The 17,578-nt window shown below is 33.1% G+C and overlaps 1 protein-coding gene across 1 annotated transcript in view; it reads right to left on the bottom strand.

Moving 5' to 3' along the window:
- The window catches only part of LOC108908555 (ras-related protein Rab-37-like), a 77,032-nt gene that overhangs the window by 6,536 nt on the left and 52,918 nt on the right, over nucleotides 1-17,578 (bottom strand). Inside the window, exons 4-6 of the mRNA XM_018712625.1 lie at nucleotides 15,242-15,350; nucleotides 9,481-9,591; nucleotides 6,875-7,016 (exon numbers count right to left, since the gene is read on the bottom strand). Of these exons, the coding sequence (XP_018568141.1) occupies nucleotides 6,875-7,016; nucleotides 9,481-9,591; nucleotides 15,242-15,350 (362 nt within the window). The remainder of the gene's footprint in view (nucleotides 1-6,874; nucleotides 7,017-9,480; nucleotides 9,592-15,241; nucleotides 15,351-17,578) is intronic.

The following is a 17,578-nucleotide window of genomic DNA, read 5'->3' as shown; positions in this document are numbered from 1 at the left end:
ATGATATTTTTATGTTGTTAATTAGTCAATATGTATGCTATGTGCATATGAGTAGATTTATTTGCTATATAGATAATGTTTAATGCAAATGATTTCAATAGAATTTAATTTTTTCAAATTGGCAGCGGGTTTTAGTCCCATAAGAAAAGCATAGGACCCCCCCTGCGCTCCTCACTTCCCTCGGACCCCGATATACCTCCTTAAGATGGAATAATAAGTTTTTTTTGTATATTTATTTGAGATCGCAAGAAATTTACCTAAAATACTCTAGTTTATTTTTCTAAACGCAAAACATAAGAATGTGAATACGCTTGTACATATTTCAATTTACGAAGTTGTAAATCCAAACCTTTAAAGTACGTAATTAAATTCACTTTCTTGTGTTCCATATTACTGCAACTAATTTTGAACGATTACATGACTTTATGAAGGAAAAGTTCAAATATTAAATTCATAAAGTAAATTAAACGGCGTTCTATAAAGCACTGCAATATTTAATTTCAACTGCTCGTCTGTTATTTAGGTCAGAAATTATTCAACTGAAGACTAAAAACTTGACTTCAATAAAGCTCTGGAAGCTCCAGATTTTTATTTGCCGTTTAATTTCATTTTTCTAATATGAATTTATGGGAAGGGATATTCCTCAGGAAACTAAAATACAATGGGAGCAATTTATTTGATTACCTACTGTGAAATTGTTATTAATTAATTTCGCCTCGTAACTATGGTTATGAACCTTATTGTTCCTTTTGCCACTTCACAAATTAGAAGAAGAAACAAACAAGGAGACTCAAAATTTAGATATTTTATAATATTTTAATATTAAATATTTTTAATTTAACATAAAAAATGCTAAACAAATGCAATGTAAGTTTGTAATAAATACAGACTTACATTGCATCAATTATTGGTGATATATAGGTAACAGCACAACTTATCCAAAAAATATACAACCTTTAAAGTGTAATTCTCGGTCGCAACCGCTGAGCGCAGGGGTAGTCCGATCGGAATGATATTGTGTGTCTCTAAATGGTCTTTTCACAATTTTATTACCAATTCTTTGGATCAAAATAAACTTACCTTAGTACAATTTTGCTAATATTCCGTACGTGGACTGAGTTTTATGGAACAAAAAGTCATATACAGGTTCGGAAAATCCCCATGGTACATCGGCCGTTACGTGAGGGCGATAAAGTAAGTCATAGAAATCCGTGCGATAGAGAAAGATGGCTATAATGAAGGCCTCTCATAATCTGAATAGTCACTCCCACTTCTAACGCAAAACTGGCGGTGACTATTCAGATTATGAAACGTCTTCACTATAGCCATCCTTGTCTAACGCAATGATTTCTTTACTTTACTTTGTCGCTCTCATGTAAAGGCAGATGGACCATGTGGATTTTCCAGTCTTGTATATGGTAATTTGCTGTGGATTCAACGAGCAAAAAAATCGACCTTTTTCGAAACTGTGGGACGTTAATCTACTTTGAATTTTAAGACGAAAAAAATTTTTGGAGCTCTGGTGCCATGTCAAAATTTATATCGTGAAAATAAAATTGCATATTTTTTTCGAGTAGACGTCATTTTGACCCAAGTCATCCTATCGAAACGTTTTTTTTTTCAAAATGCTTTACAACTTTGAGATAAATGAGAAAAACAGAAAGAAGTCATTTTTTTCCAAAATTGATTTTCTCAAAAATCCCACCTTTTATTTTCACCAAATTTGGATATGTTTTTCAAGGCCAAATAAGCGATCTCTTAGCCAAGCGGCAATATGCCAACTTGCTTCGTTCGGGAGATACAGTTTCCAAAATGCATATTTTTTTAAGTGGCCGACATTTTGACTCAAATCATCTTGCCAAACGTTCTTTTTTTCCCAAAATGTGTATGATTTTATCAGCTTTTTCCTGTTTTTTTCAGTATTCAAATTGCTTTATAACTTTGTGAGATTAATGAGAAAAACGGAAAGAAGTCATTTTTTTCCAAAATTGATTTTCTCAAAAATCCCACCATTTATTTTCACCAAATTTGGATATGTTTTTCAAGGCCAAATAAGCGATCTCTTAGCCAAGCGGCAATATGCCAACTTGCTCCGTTCGGGAAGTTTCTCTCATTTATTTCAGAAAGTTTTAAAGCAATTTGAATGCTGAAAAAAAAATACAGTTAAAAGCTGATAAAATCCTGCATATTAAAAAAAAAAACGTTTCGATAAGATAATTTGGGTTAAAATGACGGTCACTTGAAAAAAATATGCATTTTCATTTATGTAAACTTTGACATGGCGCCACAGAGCTCTAAAAATTTTTTTTGGAAAAACAAAAAAAATCAAAGTAGATTTACATCCCAAAGTTTCGATTGAACGATCGATCGATCGATCGAAAATCGAGGAGGTCGATTTTTTTTGTTCGTTGAATACATATGGAAACTACCATATTACAGTCTGTTAAAAATTCGCTTCTCACTACAGGGATCTCGGAAACGGTAAGAGCTACGAAGTACCTTAAATGGGGGCAAAGTTACGTAATCAGGGAACCAACATTATGCCTCTAAAAAATCAAGGCTATCATCAGTAGTTTTCGAAATATCTGAAAATGAAAACGAAATTTCGGAAAGCCGTTCTTGTTTAATTTCAGCCTTATTTGAGGTGATATTGAAAAAAGAAGAACACTTTCTCATGACCACTTTTTGCCCTCTATCGAATGGCATAATCAATTTTTATATGTAACGTTTCGTCTCTCCAGGATCATCGTCAACTTAATTTTTTTAAATACGACCCTGGATATTTTGTTACATTTTTTGCAAGCCTTCATGATTCCCAATACTGTACTCCTCAGCCCGAACCAGATTCAGACGTTTTGTCCCGAAAAATTCATCTTCAGTGTATTCGTTCCAAATTTATCTAAATTTTTTATTTAAATTTCTTTGTTTATTGAATTATCGTACACTGTAAGTGTCGTTAGACCCTGTGAAATACATCTAGTTATTTAAATTATTACCACCACGCAATAAAATAATATCATTATTAGAGTTGTATTTCCGTTTCCACAGTTATTTCTAGGCTTCTCGAGTGCTCAAAATTCAAACAAATTTCGATCTATTTTTTTCAGGATATTCATACAAATACATCTGACATGCTCTTTCACAATTGCAGTTACAGATATAATAAATTCCGATAATATTACGCTGATCTTCATTTTTAACTTTGCCAAAACGAAAATGTTTTTGAACATTTACTGAAATTTTTTAAAGAATATTTAGTGGGCGTTTTGGTTGTTCATATGCATGTTTAAGAATTAATTTGTCATAATAAAATTAAAATTGTAATAATGTTTTAATTTTGGCGCAACAACTTATTGAGTTATGTATGACCAAGTGATGGTAATAGTTAATAATAATAAACGTTTTATTATAACGCGTGGTGGTAATAGTTTAAATAACTAGATGGATTTCACAGGGTCTAACGATACGATAATTCAATAAACAAAGTAGTCCAAATTTGGAACGAATACACTGAAGATGAATTTTTCGAGACAAAACGTCTGAAGCTGGTTCGGACTGAGACAGTACAGTACTGGGGGTCATGAAGGCTTGCAAAAAATGTAATAAAATTTCTAGGGTCGTATTTAAAAAAATGAAGTTGATGATGGTCCTGGAGAGAGGAAACGTTGTATACAAACATTGATTATGCCATTCGATAGAGGGCAAAAAGTGGCCATGAGAAAGTGTTCTTTTTTTTAATATCACCTTAAACAAGGCTGAAATGAAACAAAAACGGATTTCCAAAATTTCGGTTTTTTCAAATATTTCGAAAACTAATCATGTTAGCCTTGATTTTTTAGAGGCATAATGTTGGTCCCCTGATTACACAACTTTGTCCCCATTTAAGGTTCTTCTTACCTCTTACAGTTTCCGAGATCCCTGTAGTGAGAAGCGAATTTGTAACAGCCTGTATACGACTTTTTGTCCCATAAAACTAAGTCCAGGTACGAAATTTTAGCAAAATTATACTAAGATAAGTTTATTTTGATCCAAAGAATTTGTAATAGAATTATGAAAGGATCACTTAGAGACGCCCACCAACATCATTCCCATCGCACCAACCCTGTGCCCAGTGGTCGCGAATTCTGAAAATATTTTCTTATAACTTTTTTGGTGATGGATTTTAAGACCACACTGTTTACTATTAGTTGTTACTTGACTTTTTGTTAGTTTTACAATTAGACTTTAATAGTGTTCTAATTTCCCACCATATTAGTCCAGTCACTGAAGTTATAAATTTACTCAAAAAACCATTTTGTAGAGAATTTAAAGCACTGTAAGTTCTGTGATTTGCAGTTTTTTTGAGCCCTTCGTTTTTTAAATTTGTAAGCTAAAAGGGCTCAGGAACGGCAGTCTTGGAGCTTAGTTTTGAGCTTCTAACGGTTATAACTCAATCAAATTTTGTCCTACCAAAATTTAAAAAAGCAAATTGTTCAGTAAGAAAAGCCTACAATTTCTTATTCTATCATTTTTTTATAACTTTATTAGTTTTTGAAATATTTTGAAAAAAGGCGATTTTTTAAAAAATTTAAAAATTTTATTCAAGAGTAAATGATATATTTTTTAAAATTTAGGNTCCAGCTACGAAATTTTAGCAAAATTATACTAAGGTAAGTTTATTTTGATCCAAAGAATTTGTAATAGAATTATGAAAGGATCACTTAGAGACGCCCACCAACATCATTCCGATCGCACCAACCCTGTGCCCAGCGGTCGCGAATTCTGAAAATATTTTCTTATAACTTTTTTGGTGATGGATTTTAAGACCACACAGTTTACTTTTAGTTGTTACTTGACTTTTTGTTAGTTTTACAATTGGACTTTAATAGTGTTCTAATTTCCCACCATATTAGTCCAGTCAGTGAAGGCGAAAATAAAGTAAAAGCTCCCAATTTAAAGTTATTTTTCTCAAAAAACCATTTTGTAGATAATTTAAAGCACTTTAAGTTCTGTGATTTGTAGTTTTTTGGAGCCATTCGTTTTTTAAATTTGTAAGCTAAAAGGGCTCAGGAAAGGCAGTCTTGGAGCTTAGTTTTGAGCTTCTAACGGTCATAACTCAGTCAAATTGTGTCCTACAAAAATTAAAAAGAAGCAAATTGTTCAGTACGAAAAAAAAAACTTTATTAGTTTTTGAATTATTTTGAAAAAAGGCGATTTTTTAAAAAATTGAAAAATTTTATTCAAAAGTTAATAATATATTTTTTAAAATTTAGGCTTCTAAAATCGTTCAACTTTCCAGAATCTACTGTTACATAGATAAAGTAAATTGCAGAAGGAATACGTTTAATTTTTTTCCGTCAAGTCATTATTTTAATACCGATTTTTTTTTCTGAAAAATCAAGACAATTATTTTATTTTGATTGTAACTTCATGAGTTTTCATGCTAACGACATTTACCACGCACTCAGTTTAAAGGTCTTTTCAAGAACTTTAATAGGTGTTATATAAGTTTTCCTCGAAAAACCTTTAATTTTTCCGCTAGAGGACGTTGAACGTTTCGGTTATAGCTCTCTTCTAAATTGACTTCAACTTCTGGGAGTCATAACTCGGGTTCTATGCCACCTACAAAAATTAAAAAAAGCAATCTCTTAATAATTACCTTAATTTTTCTTATGATAATTTTTTTTATAAAACTTGTAGTTTTTGAGATATTCGCGAAAAATGGCTCAAAAACGTGTATTTTTTGGGCTAAAAACGAACATGTTTAGGTGCAAATAACTCAAAAAGTATTGACTGCACAAAAAATTCTTATAGAACATTTTTTGCTTTGAATTCGTCCCTCTATCGAATCGTGAGGTTATTTTAATAAAAAAATTCCCACCCTCCAGAAGGGGTGGCATCCTCCCTTAGGGTAAAAGCACACATCGGCACTATACAGGGTGTTAAAAAAAGAGTGTAAAATATTTCAGGTGGTAATAATATGAACCAAAATAAGCAGAAAAGTCTTAATAAACACGGGTCCGCAAAGTAAGGGTTGCGGAGATATGGACCACTATTCGTTTTTCAAACATTTTATTTTATTAGGAATAAACCGACAAAGGAAGCTTTTAACAAACAAAAAACAAAGTTACAGAAGATGTTCAAAGTGCCCTCCGTCCATTTCCAAGCAGGCACGACATCTTCGTCTCAACGATATTCGAACTCTTTCGAAAACACCCTCCTTGGTTTGGATTTCTTGACACTTTTGATTAATCCGTAGCTGCAGCTCTTCCAGGCTATTTACAGGAGTACCATACACTAATGTCTTCAAATATCCCCAAACAAAGAAATCTAGAGGGTTCAGATCAGGCGATCTTGGAGGCCATAAAACAGGTCCGGCCCTTCCTACCCATCTATGTGGAAAAGTTTGGTGTAAATGCTNCCACTATACAGGGTCGGAAAGTCCCCATGGTTCATCGGCCGTTACGTGAGAGCGATAAAGTGTCATAGAAATCCGTGCGATAGAGAAAGATGGCTATAATGGAGGCATCTAATAGTCACCGCCCATTTCGCCCTTCCACAAATAAGATCCACTTCTTATTTGTGGAAGGGCGAAATGGGCGGTGACTATTAGATGCCTCCATTATAGCCATCTTTCTCTATCGCACGGATTTCTATGACACTTTATCGCTCTCACGTAACGGCCGATGAACCATGGGGACTTTCCGACCCTGTATTGTTGTTACATCCCGCTAAAATACTGCGAAGAACAAATTCCTTCATTCTTAACATTCTATTACACCCTACACGAAGTTTCCGATTCCGAAGTTACCCGTTGTTTCACCCCCTTTAATCACCCCATTATAATCCTGAAACGGTAATCAAATTTGCTTCACGCTGTCCTACTGTTTCTTACCTTGCCACAGCCACGAAGGCGAGTTCCACGTTTTGGCCGCTCTTCGCCGAAGTTTCCATGAAGGCCACGTTGTACTCCCTCGCCAGGCGCTCCCCATCCTCCCGCCTCACGGCCCTTTCGTTCCCGCAATCCGCTTTATTACCTAATAACAAAACGAATAAAATCCTCAACAACGTGTAAGGCTTCCCGTTATTTTTAGACGTGCACCCTCATTTTGAGGCAGGAGATTGAGCGTTGATTGAAAAATTGCTAGGGTTTTACAATGTCTCTCGAAAATTGTTAAACAACAAATGATAAAAAATTTTAAATGAAGAGATCAACAATTATTATTATTATTTTCTCTAAAATGAAATACTGCAACTTATTTAAGAGTGCTACAATCATTTCCATTGTATAAAAATTGAATATACAGTACGCGCCTAAAGTATGGAATAAATTAAGTAAAAACGAAACAAATTTTTTTTGGGAAAAATCCTCGAATAGGTCGATTTTTAATTTAAAAAATACATATTTTAGCATAAAAGGCGATTTTCAACCGTCATTTGTTTTCGAGTAATGACGTCATCGACATTTCTTTTAAATAGCAACCCCCTATTTTTTTTCTTGATTCCGAAAGATCGTTTCATTGTCGATCCGACAGTATTAAAATGTTGCCATCTTACATAGGAAAGTTTTCGAGTAAATGACGATTGAATGTTAGAAAACGTAAATTTTATTCGTTAAAAAAAAATAACAATTCCTATGTCAAGCAAATACAATTCATTAAGTTTTCTACCTAAATTAAGTGTTCGAATTGCCACCCACCGACTTCTTGACAATACGCATGTGTAGAAATTCTTCTCGCACATTATGAATTATTTCTGGGGTAACTGTGTATTTCATCTATAATACAATTTTGGAGTTCTTCTAAATTATGTGGTCTATTAACGTTCACTTTGAACTCTAAGTAGCCCCATAATAAATAGTCCAGGGGTGTAAGATCTGGGGATCTCGCGGGCCATTCCATCGGTCCTCGTCTGCCGAAACACCTCCTAGGAAAACAATTATCCAGAAAATCTCGAACAGGGCGCGCATAGTGCGGAGGTGCACCGTCTTGCTGAAACCATATGGTGTCATTAGGAATATCAGGGTCATTATCGTTAGGAAAAATTATTGCAAGCGCTGGAACAAAACTCTAAACATCTTTCTCCTGTAAGGGTTCCTTCAAAAAATAAAGGCCCTACTATTCTGTTTGTCAACTATTCCAGCTCACGCATTTAATTTCTGTGGGTGTTGGGTATGTATCTCTGTCATCCAATAAGGATTTTCCCGACTCCAATACCTGCAAATTTGACGGTTCACTGTACCATTGAGACAAAACGTGGCCTCGTCTGAAAAAAGTATTTGCCGGTGTAAATCTTTATTTACTTGACATAAATCCATCATAATTTCACAAAACTGTAAGCGGCGGTCGGGATCGTCTTCATTGAGTGCCCGCACAAGTTGAATTTCGTAGGGATGACATTTTTCCTGCCTCAGGATACGTAGCGCTGTGGTCTGACTAATTTCATTGTTTAATGCAACCAATAGTGAAGTATTATGAAGATTATCTACCATGCTTATCAAAATGTTCTGTTTGTGATCTTCACTAACGCTTGGACATCCAGGTTTTGGAATATCTACAACATTACCAGTTTCTCTAAATTTAGATTCTATCTTACTGACTGTTGATTGGCTGATACGGCGTTCTGGATGTTTTTCATTAAATAAATCGCAAACTCCCTGCTGCGTTGTAGTCTTATCCCCGCATCCGATAAGAATTAAAATTTCAATTCTTTATGTGACAGTTAAATGTGCCATAATACTTTAAATTCAACAATAAGTTTTATATCGTTTACAATACTTAGAAAGTCGGTATGACAGTGACACTTTGTAAAGATTTACACCTACGTGATCCATAAAAAACTTCAGGCATTTGGAAAAACTAAATTTGATGTTTTTGCTTTATTTTAATTGATTTGGGTTTTCTAACATTCAATCGTCATTTACTCGAAAACTTTAAGATCATAAGCGAAAAGTAAATTTGCAGTAATAACGCTGGCCCAAATTTAAGCCTTGTGGTAGGCTTAGGCCCTCTTCTGATCTTTATATTCATAAACGCTGTTGCAAGCAGCGTTACTATTACAAAGTTACTTTTAATTGGTACCCCAGAATTTATTAAATTACCATCTGCCTAATAAGTAAAATTCAAGAAGATTTAAATGAGTTTCAGAAAATCCGATTTTTCGCGTTTTTCATAATTTTCGTTTAGTACAAAGAAACAATTTGTATTCATAAATCCTTTGATAAATGCAAACGTACAACAGATGTTCTATACGAAATAATAAACTTAAACTTAATTTATAACATCTACAGAGTATTTAGAAAAACACCCTATAAGTACTAATGAGTAATTAACGATCCATAATTTCCCTTTAACTGATACAAGAGTGTTTTGCTAACAATAATTTTATTATAAAAACGTAAATAATCAACTCTTACAACAAACAAGTGATTCTCAGGAAACAAACTAGACTTACTTCTACAATACATTTTTTATATTTGGAATTTCAAAAAAAAATACTCACCCAGTAACATGATGACCACGTCATCCTGCGCGTACTCCCGTATCTCACCAAGCCATGCCCGAATATTGTCGAAGCTCGTCTTATTCGTCACGTCATACAGCAACAAAAGAGCTGAAAATGATAAAAAAAAGTATGACAATAAAATGAAAATATTTGTATGTCAATTCAGCTGGAAAACGACTACATAAGTGAATTTAGTATAAACATTTAATATGATTTTTCCATTATTGACATTTCCTTTAATGAGGTCTTCTCCGAACTTTTTGAATTACGCTCTCATGGAGATATTTAGTGATGCATGGTTGGCAGCATTGCGTTGCGCATAACCTCATCTGTAACTACATATTCTTGGATTGTTGATATCTCATTCAGTTTTCGTGATATTGTTATTCGAGTGCAACGTGTTTGTGATGATTTTTGAAATGTGCGATTTCCTGGAGCAAGGATACAACGTGAAATTTTGCGTGAAACTGGGAATGGAAACGTTTCAACTTTTAAAACAAGCTTATGGAGATGATGCTCTGGGTTGTACAATGTTACGAACGGTTTTTACGATTTGAATGTGGTCGTCAGTCAATGAGCTCAATCGGCAATTTTTTTTTATTTGCTTAACGGAAATATATTGCCATTTTAAGGTTCTCTGCAAAAAATTAGAATTGTATATCGCCTACAAGTCTTCCAAAAAAAATGATAAACTGGCTGACTGCTGAGTATCCGCTGAAACGGCGGGTGTGACGTCACCGCATGGGAAACGGATTCCGCATGCTTGCTCAGTCGGGTAGTCGGGTTTAGTTGCCTGTTATGTTTCGATTGAGTACGTTAAGATACTAAATTTTGTTAGCAATATGGAAGACACAGAACAGAAAAAATTGCAAATATTGTGTTGTTCCCCAGTGTGAGAGCAAGTAGTGTGAAGACGCCTAAGAAAATAATTATGTCCCTGTAATTATGCGGTGCGGATCTAAGATTAATAGTCTATCAGTCTCTGCTTTGATATGTTTTTTTTTAATCTTTTATTTATTTGAAAAATGACTTATTTTGAAAGCAACTCAACTACCCTGTGTAATTGAGGTATGTAATAAATACGTTTGTATCCTCTAGAAACTCTATACAATTACAGTTGTGTTTTCCATTGTTGATTTTTTTTTGTGAATATTATACAAATACCTATAGGTACTAAGTATCTATTTATACAGGGCGTCTCACTGTGACGTGAAATAAATCACGACGCACTTACAAAATTTCTCGAGCAAAATCTACTACCGCACTGTGAGTATCAAATATTTATAATTTTTTAATTTTTTAAAATTTAAGTGTCTCGTGGTTTATTTCTATTCTTTTGTTCATCAAATTTGTGCAAAACCATACTTATCGTATCAACTTCGACGTCACCTGTTACATGGGTGTTGCACAATAATGAAAACGTAATATTGGCAGTTGGTAGAAGGAAGCACAAAAACAAGCGCTTAGGTGGGGAATTCTGGAAGGAAGCCTAGATAGTTGAGGTGAGAACAGCGCAGAATGTGGAGAGTGAAAAGTAAGACGATCGGTGCACGGTGAAAATATATAAGTAGTGAAAAATAAAAAGTGTTTAACCGGTTTTAGTCAGCAGGTTCTCTAAGTACTTTGTTGTTAATTGTTCTATGTTATTTTATGATTGTGATGATTATAGACGTTTCATGATAATAATTCTGTATACGTTTAGCCTTCATTGTCTTATGCGCAGGGGCGTATATTTTTCTAACGTAAAATTGTTACAATTATTATTAAAGATTGCTCATCATTTATTACATGTTAAAATATGTATATAATGTCGTGACTGCCTGGATATTGCAATAACAACTCCTTTGTTTCACATTTAACTTGTTTTGTCATGATTACATTGTTCGAAAAACAAATAAGAAAGCATTTCTTGTGCTCACTTTATGTCATACGCATATAAGAGCTTTGTTGAATTTACTAACATTTTCGCCCGTGAGGAATGAATCTGTAAAAAGAATAATTAAATAGAAAAAAAAAGAATTGCTAAAACAGATCTTCCGAAATCTCAACTCATAGTTGGATTGCCTCCCGTATGGGACTCCAGTACCTTACTTATTATTATTATTGTTATTATTATTGTTATTATTGTTGTTGTTCTTCCGAAATCTCAACTCATAGCTGGATTGCCTCCCGTATGGGACTCCAATACCTTACTTATTATTATTGTTATTGTTGTTGTTGTTGTTATTATTATTATAACCTCTTCAGTTTTACTTGGAAGTGTGTATGTCTAATTTGAGTGAGATGACATTTAGTCAGAAATTAAACAAGTCGGGTGTTAATTATCATTAGCAAAGGTTCTTAATGTATGCCTTTTGTTATCGGTTGTTTTGTATTTATATTTGGGTAGTTAGAGCAACGATCGTGGGTTTCTCTGCCATGCTGTTTCCCCACAGGAGCTCTAGGCACTCTTATTTTATGTTAAATGGTTGTTAATGTTTTTGTTGTACTTTCTATTTGTCATATGTTTAAATTGAAGACTGTTGTACGTAAATAATAAAGATAGGTGTATTTACTCTGCTTTTAACTTATCTCCAATGATGTTTTTTTCTGAAGATGGGTTAAGCCCGAAACGATCGTCAAGTAAAACAAATTGGAAATTATGTACCGAGTTATTTTATTGACCAATGTCCCAGTAAATAAATTCAGGAGTTTAAATAGAGTACAATTTCGAAGATAACTTCTTGTATGTGTGTATGGAGTTTTATTTATAGGAAGGGGGGGGGGGGATTTTTATAAACAAAAAATAATCGAACAACCACTTTCTTGTAAGTTAACTAAATTTATATAAAATTACGAATTCCATAAGACGCGAAAAATTAAATCTAAAGTAACGGCAAAGAAGTTCATTTTAACTTTTTATACGACTACATCTTAACTTAAATCAGTTTTTAACTTTTCTCCTTTTACCTATGGTATGTATATACGTCCCTCTGAAAGTGAACTTCTGTTAAAACTGTGCTGGAAAGTTGTCAATTAGATAGAATTAATAAATAACGATAAATTACATCGCAATTATTAACTTATTAATAATTATTATCATTCTTTTGAAGAATTCTAGTGCGCATTGTAAAGAAAGAAAAAAGATCATCATAAATCATTACCTACTATTTATTCAAATTATTCCAAAATCCCAATATATGAAAATTTGAAAAGAGTAATTTGACTTGTTAATATTTGTTTTAATAAAGAATAAAACGTGGAAATAAAAAAAGTAATAGGCGTAGAATATCTACGAGACTGTATAAAACGTTGTAATTGTGAATTACGTGTTCGTGAAATATTAAACAATCTTGGAAAAAGTACTTTTCCGCAGTAAGTTTTATTTAAACAGAGAATTGTTGTTTTAGGATTTGTGCATTTCCTCGTGGAACATCCGTATAGTTCGGAGTATTTAATAATAAAAAATTGCCATAACTGAATACTTTTTAAAAAATATAATCCAAATTATTGCATCCACTAGCATCAGCTCTCATAAATCGAGTTTGACTCTAAAATGTGCAATAATCGAGTTATCGAAGAACCCCGCATGATATACGCCACTGCTAATGCCTCTTTGGGCACAAATAGCCTATCTACTGCATGAAACAAATTGACTTACCGTGAGCGTCCCTATAATACGCGTGTGTCACACTCCTGAACCTCTCCTGTCCCGCGGTGTCCCAGATTTGCAGTTTCACTTTGGTGTTGTCGACTGAAACTACTTTTGTCTAAAGAAAAACACAGGAAATGAAATTGGCTTAAGAAGCAGTGGTGCACAACATCCAGTTAACAACCCTTCATCGGAGAAATATACTATGTACTCTAGAAAAGTTTTAGCTTAGCACAACAGCATACGTGAACCAGCAATTTCACTCTGTTGTCGGCATTTTTCACTTGTGCAGGTATTCTGAATTTTATCGCACACAAATTCCAAACTGTCAAATTTTTAAATACATCTCTGTTTATTACACACAACTCACAGCTGGCGAATAGACTCTTTTAGTGTGACGTCACATATCTAGGCAACCCGCAACAAATTGTCATGGATGGTTGAAATTATACAGGCCGAATCTGTCCCTTGTAAAAATGAACAACTTCAAATTAATTTATTTTTACAAGGATTTAGGAGTATTTAAGAATAACCAACACGTGTTTCGTAAAAATAATGTGCTTAAAACGATATAAAAGAATATTCCTATTTTCCTAAATTTAAATAAAGTAAAAATGTAACATTAGCAGTGTTATTCCTAATGCTCATGCTCGAAAAGAATAGCCTCATACGCAGGTCAGAACTTGTTGATATGTTATCGCTAAGGTTTCTGATTTCTCGGCCTACTTTTTTTCTCGGGACTCCAGAATTCTCGACTAGGAATTCTCGAATTCTCGACAAATTTCTAAAACTTAAAAAGTCATAATTTTGGCAATGCGAAATATAAACATGCTATTATACCTAACAATCATCATTAACATTTATTATTTATTCAGTATTTTTATTAATTACTTATGTTTCTATGTACTTCTACTAACAAAACTAAATTAAATTTTGAGTTTCTTCTTAAAAACCTTTAACTTGTTTTTTTATTAAANTTCTATTTGTCATATGTTTAAATTGAAGACTGTTGTACGTAAATAATAAAGATAGGTGTATTTATTCTGCTTTTAACTTATCTCCAATGATGTTTTTTTCTGAAGATGGGTTAAGCCCGAAACGATCGTAAAGTAAAACAAATTGGAAATTATGTACCGAGTTATTTTATTGACCAATGTCCCAGTAAATAAATTCAGGAGTTTAAATAGAGTACAATTTCGAAGATAACTTCTTGTATGTGTGTATGGAGTTTTATTTATAGGAAGGGGGGGGGGGGATTTTTATAAACAAAAAATAATCGAACAACCACTTTCTTGTAAGTTAACTAAATTTATATAAAATTACGAATTCCATAAGACGCGAAAAATTAAATCTAAAGTAACGGCAAAGAAGTTCATTTTAACTTTTTATACGACTACATCTTAACTTAAATCAGTTTTTAACTTTTCTCCTTTTACCTATGGTATGTATATACGTCCCTCTGAAAGTGAACTTCTGTTAAAACTGTGCTGGAAAGTTGTCAATTAGATAGAATTAATAAATAACGATAAATTACATCGCAATTATTAACTTATTAATAATTATTATCATTCTTTTGAAGAATTCTAGTGCGCATTGTAAAGAAAGAAAAAAGATCATCATAAATCATTACCTACTATTTATTCAAATTATTCCAAAATCCCAATATATGAAAATTTGAAAAGAGTAATTTGACTTGTTAATATTTGTTTTAATAAAGAATAAAACGTGGAAATAAAAAAAGTAATAGGCGTAGAATATCTACGAGACTGTATAAAACGTTGTAATTGTGAATTACGTGTTCGTGAAATATTAAACAATCTTGGAAAAAGTACTTTTCCGCAGTAAGTTTTATTTAAACAGAGAATTGTTGTTTTAGGATTTGTGCATTTCCTCGTGGAACATCCGTATAGTTCGGAGTATTTAATAATAAAAAATTGCCATAACTGAATACTTTTTAAAAAATATAATCCAAATTATTGCATCCACTAGCATCAGCTCTCATAAATCGAGTTTGACTCTAAAATGTGCAATAATCGAGTTATCGAAGAACCCCGCATGATATACGCCACTGCTAATGCCTCTTTGGGCACAAATAGCCTATCTACTGCATGAAACAAATTGACTTACCGTGAGCGTCCCTATAATACGCGTGTGTCACACTCCTGAACCTCTCCTGTCCCGCGGTGTCCCAGATTTGCAGTTTCACTTTGGTGTTGTCGACTGAAACTACTTTTGTCTAAAGAAAAACACAGGAAATGAAATTGGCTTAAGAAGCAGTGGTGCACAACATCCAGTTAACAACCCTTCATCGGAGAAATATACTATGTACTCTAGAAAAGTTTTAGCTTAGCACAACAGCATACGTGAACCAGCAATTTCACTCTGTTGTCGGCATTTTTCACTTGTGCAGGTATTCTGAATTTTATCGCACACAAATTCCAAACTGTCAAATTTTTAAATACATCTCTGTTTATTACACACAACTCACAGCTGGCGAATAGACTCTTTTAGTGTGACGTCACATATCTAGGCAACCCGCAACAAATTGTCATGGATGGTTGAAATTATACAGGCCGAATCTGTCCCTTGTAAAAATGAACAACTTCAAATTAATTTATTTTTACAAGGATTTAGGAGTATTTAAGAATAACCAACACGTGTTTCGTAAAAATAATGTGCTTAAAACGATATAAAAGAATATTCCTATTTTCCTAAATTTAAATAAAGTAAAAATGTAACATTAGCAGTGTTATTCCTAATGCTCATGCTCGAAAAGAATAGCCTCATACGCAGGTCAGAACTTGTTGATATGTTATCGCTAAGGTTTCTGATTTCTCGGCCTACTTTTTTTCTCGGGACTCCAGAATTCTCGACTAGGAATTCTCGAATTCTCGACAAATTTCTAAAACTTAAAAAGTCATAATTTTGGCAATGCGAAATATAAACATGCTATTATACCTAACAATCATCATTAACATTTATTATTTATTCAGTATTTTTATTAATTACTTATGTTTCTATGTACTTCTACTAACAAAACTAAATTAAATTTTGAGTTTCTTCTTAAAAACCTTTAACTTGTTTTTTTATTAAACACTTTCAATATACTTATGTTTATTTCAATGTTTTTGAATGGTAGCTTTCTTCCAATAATTATTAATAATCATTAATCATGCAGTCTTTTAATTAAACAAATAGTAAATAAGGAATTTAACCGAAGAAATCTTAAAAAAATAAGCTTTAATTTAAAGATACAAAAGTGTTATTCCTATTAATTTATCACTTATAATCACAATCTTTTAATTAACAAAACAAAAATAAAATAATCAACTAAAAGAACAGGAACTAAATATTTTCAGAATCAACATCAACATTAGGTATCTGCTTATAATAAAATTTCTACACAGACTTATAACTAGGTAAGTATATTATAGTATATTACGTAATAAGTGTTGTAAAAAGCATTTTACGCACGTATGGAAAAGTTACGCACGACGACGCGTAGCGGCGAGAGCGTAATTCTATGAGTGCGTAATTGCATTACACCACGTATTACGTACTATACTTTACCTACGACCACTACTGTAAATACTTAAAAATACACCGTCTGCGATCAATGTAAGATTCCTATTTTACGTACGGTAAAAAAATCGCACAGCTTGGTAAAAAAATCGTACAGTTTTCCTAGCAACCGCCTAGCAACGTTCAATACAAATATTATTGTATTGACCGTTGCTAGGCGGTTGCTAGGAAAATTGTGCGATTTTTTTACCGTGCGTAATAGGAATCTTACATTGATTGCAGACGGTGTGTTTTTAAGTATTTACAGTAGTGGTCGTAGGTAAAAAAAATAAGAATCATCAAAGTAAACTAAAGCCTTACAAACTTAAAATAAATAAATCATGAGCTAGTCGAGAAACCGCTTTAACCGCTCAGTTATTTGTCGAGAAACGAATTGAACGAATGTACGAAATGAACTCCAGTCAAGAACTTAAGACGCGCGTGATTTTTAAATTTCTCGATTTCTCGACACTTTTTTCTCGTCTCGAGTAAGGCCAGATTTCCCGGGAATTCTCCCTGAAATTATCTTTAATGCGCATGCTCAGTAACGTTGTTATAATTTTAATTTCTTAATTATTATAAAAGTCAATATTGTTCTATAAATTTAAATATATAAACTCTATAATTCTATTATTTTGTCATTTAGGGTTAGAAACTTCTTAAATATTTGCTAGAATATCGCAATATTTAAGGTCATGACAAGCCATTTTTTTAGCACTTATGTCCAAAGTACATAAGGTCGAAAATCGATCTAGTAAAAATATTGCCTACTATTTGGCGTATGTGACGTCACTCTAAGAAGGGCTATTGTGGAGTGTCTTTGCAGACTTAAAACTATACTCGGTCTGTTATGGGTGTCTAATGATTTCGGCTCATCTGAATTTGCTTGTTTACAGCTTGCTG

This window comes from Anoplophora glabripennis, unplaced genomic scaffold (genome assembly GCF_000390285.2).
Source record: "Anoplophora glabripennis isolate ALB-LARVAE unplaced genomic scaffold, Agla_2.0 scaffold29, whole genome shotgun sequence".
NCBI lineage: Eukaryota > Metazoa > Arthropoda > Insecta > Coleoptera > Cerambycidae > Anoplophora > Anoplophora glabripennis.
Note: the sequence above shows the minus strand (reverse complement) of the source record. Positions and strands in the feature narration are given on the sequence as shown.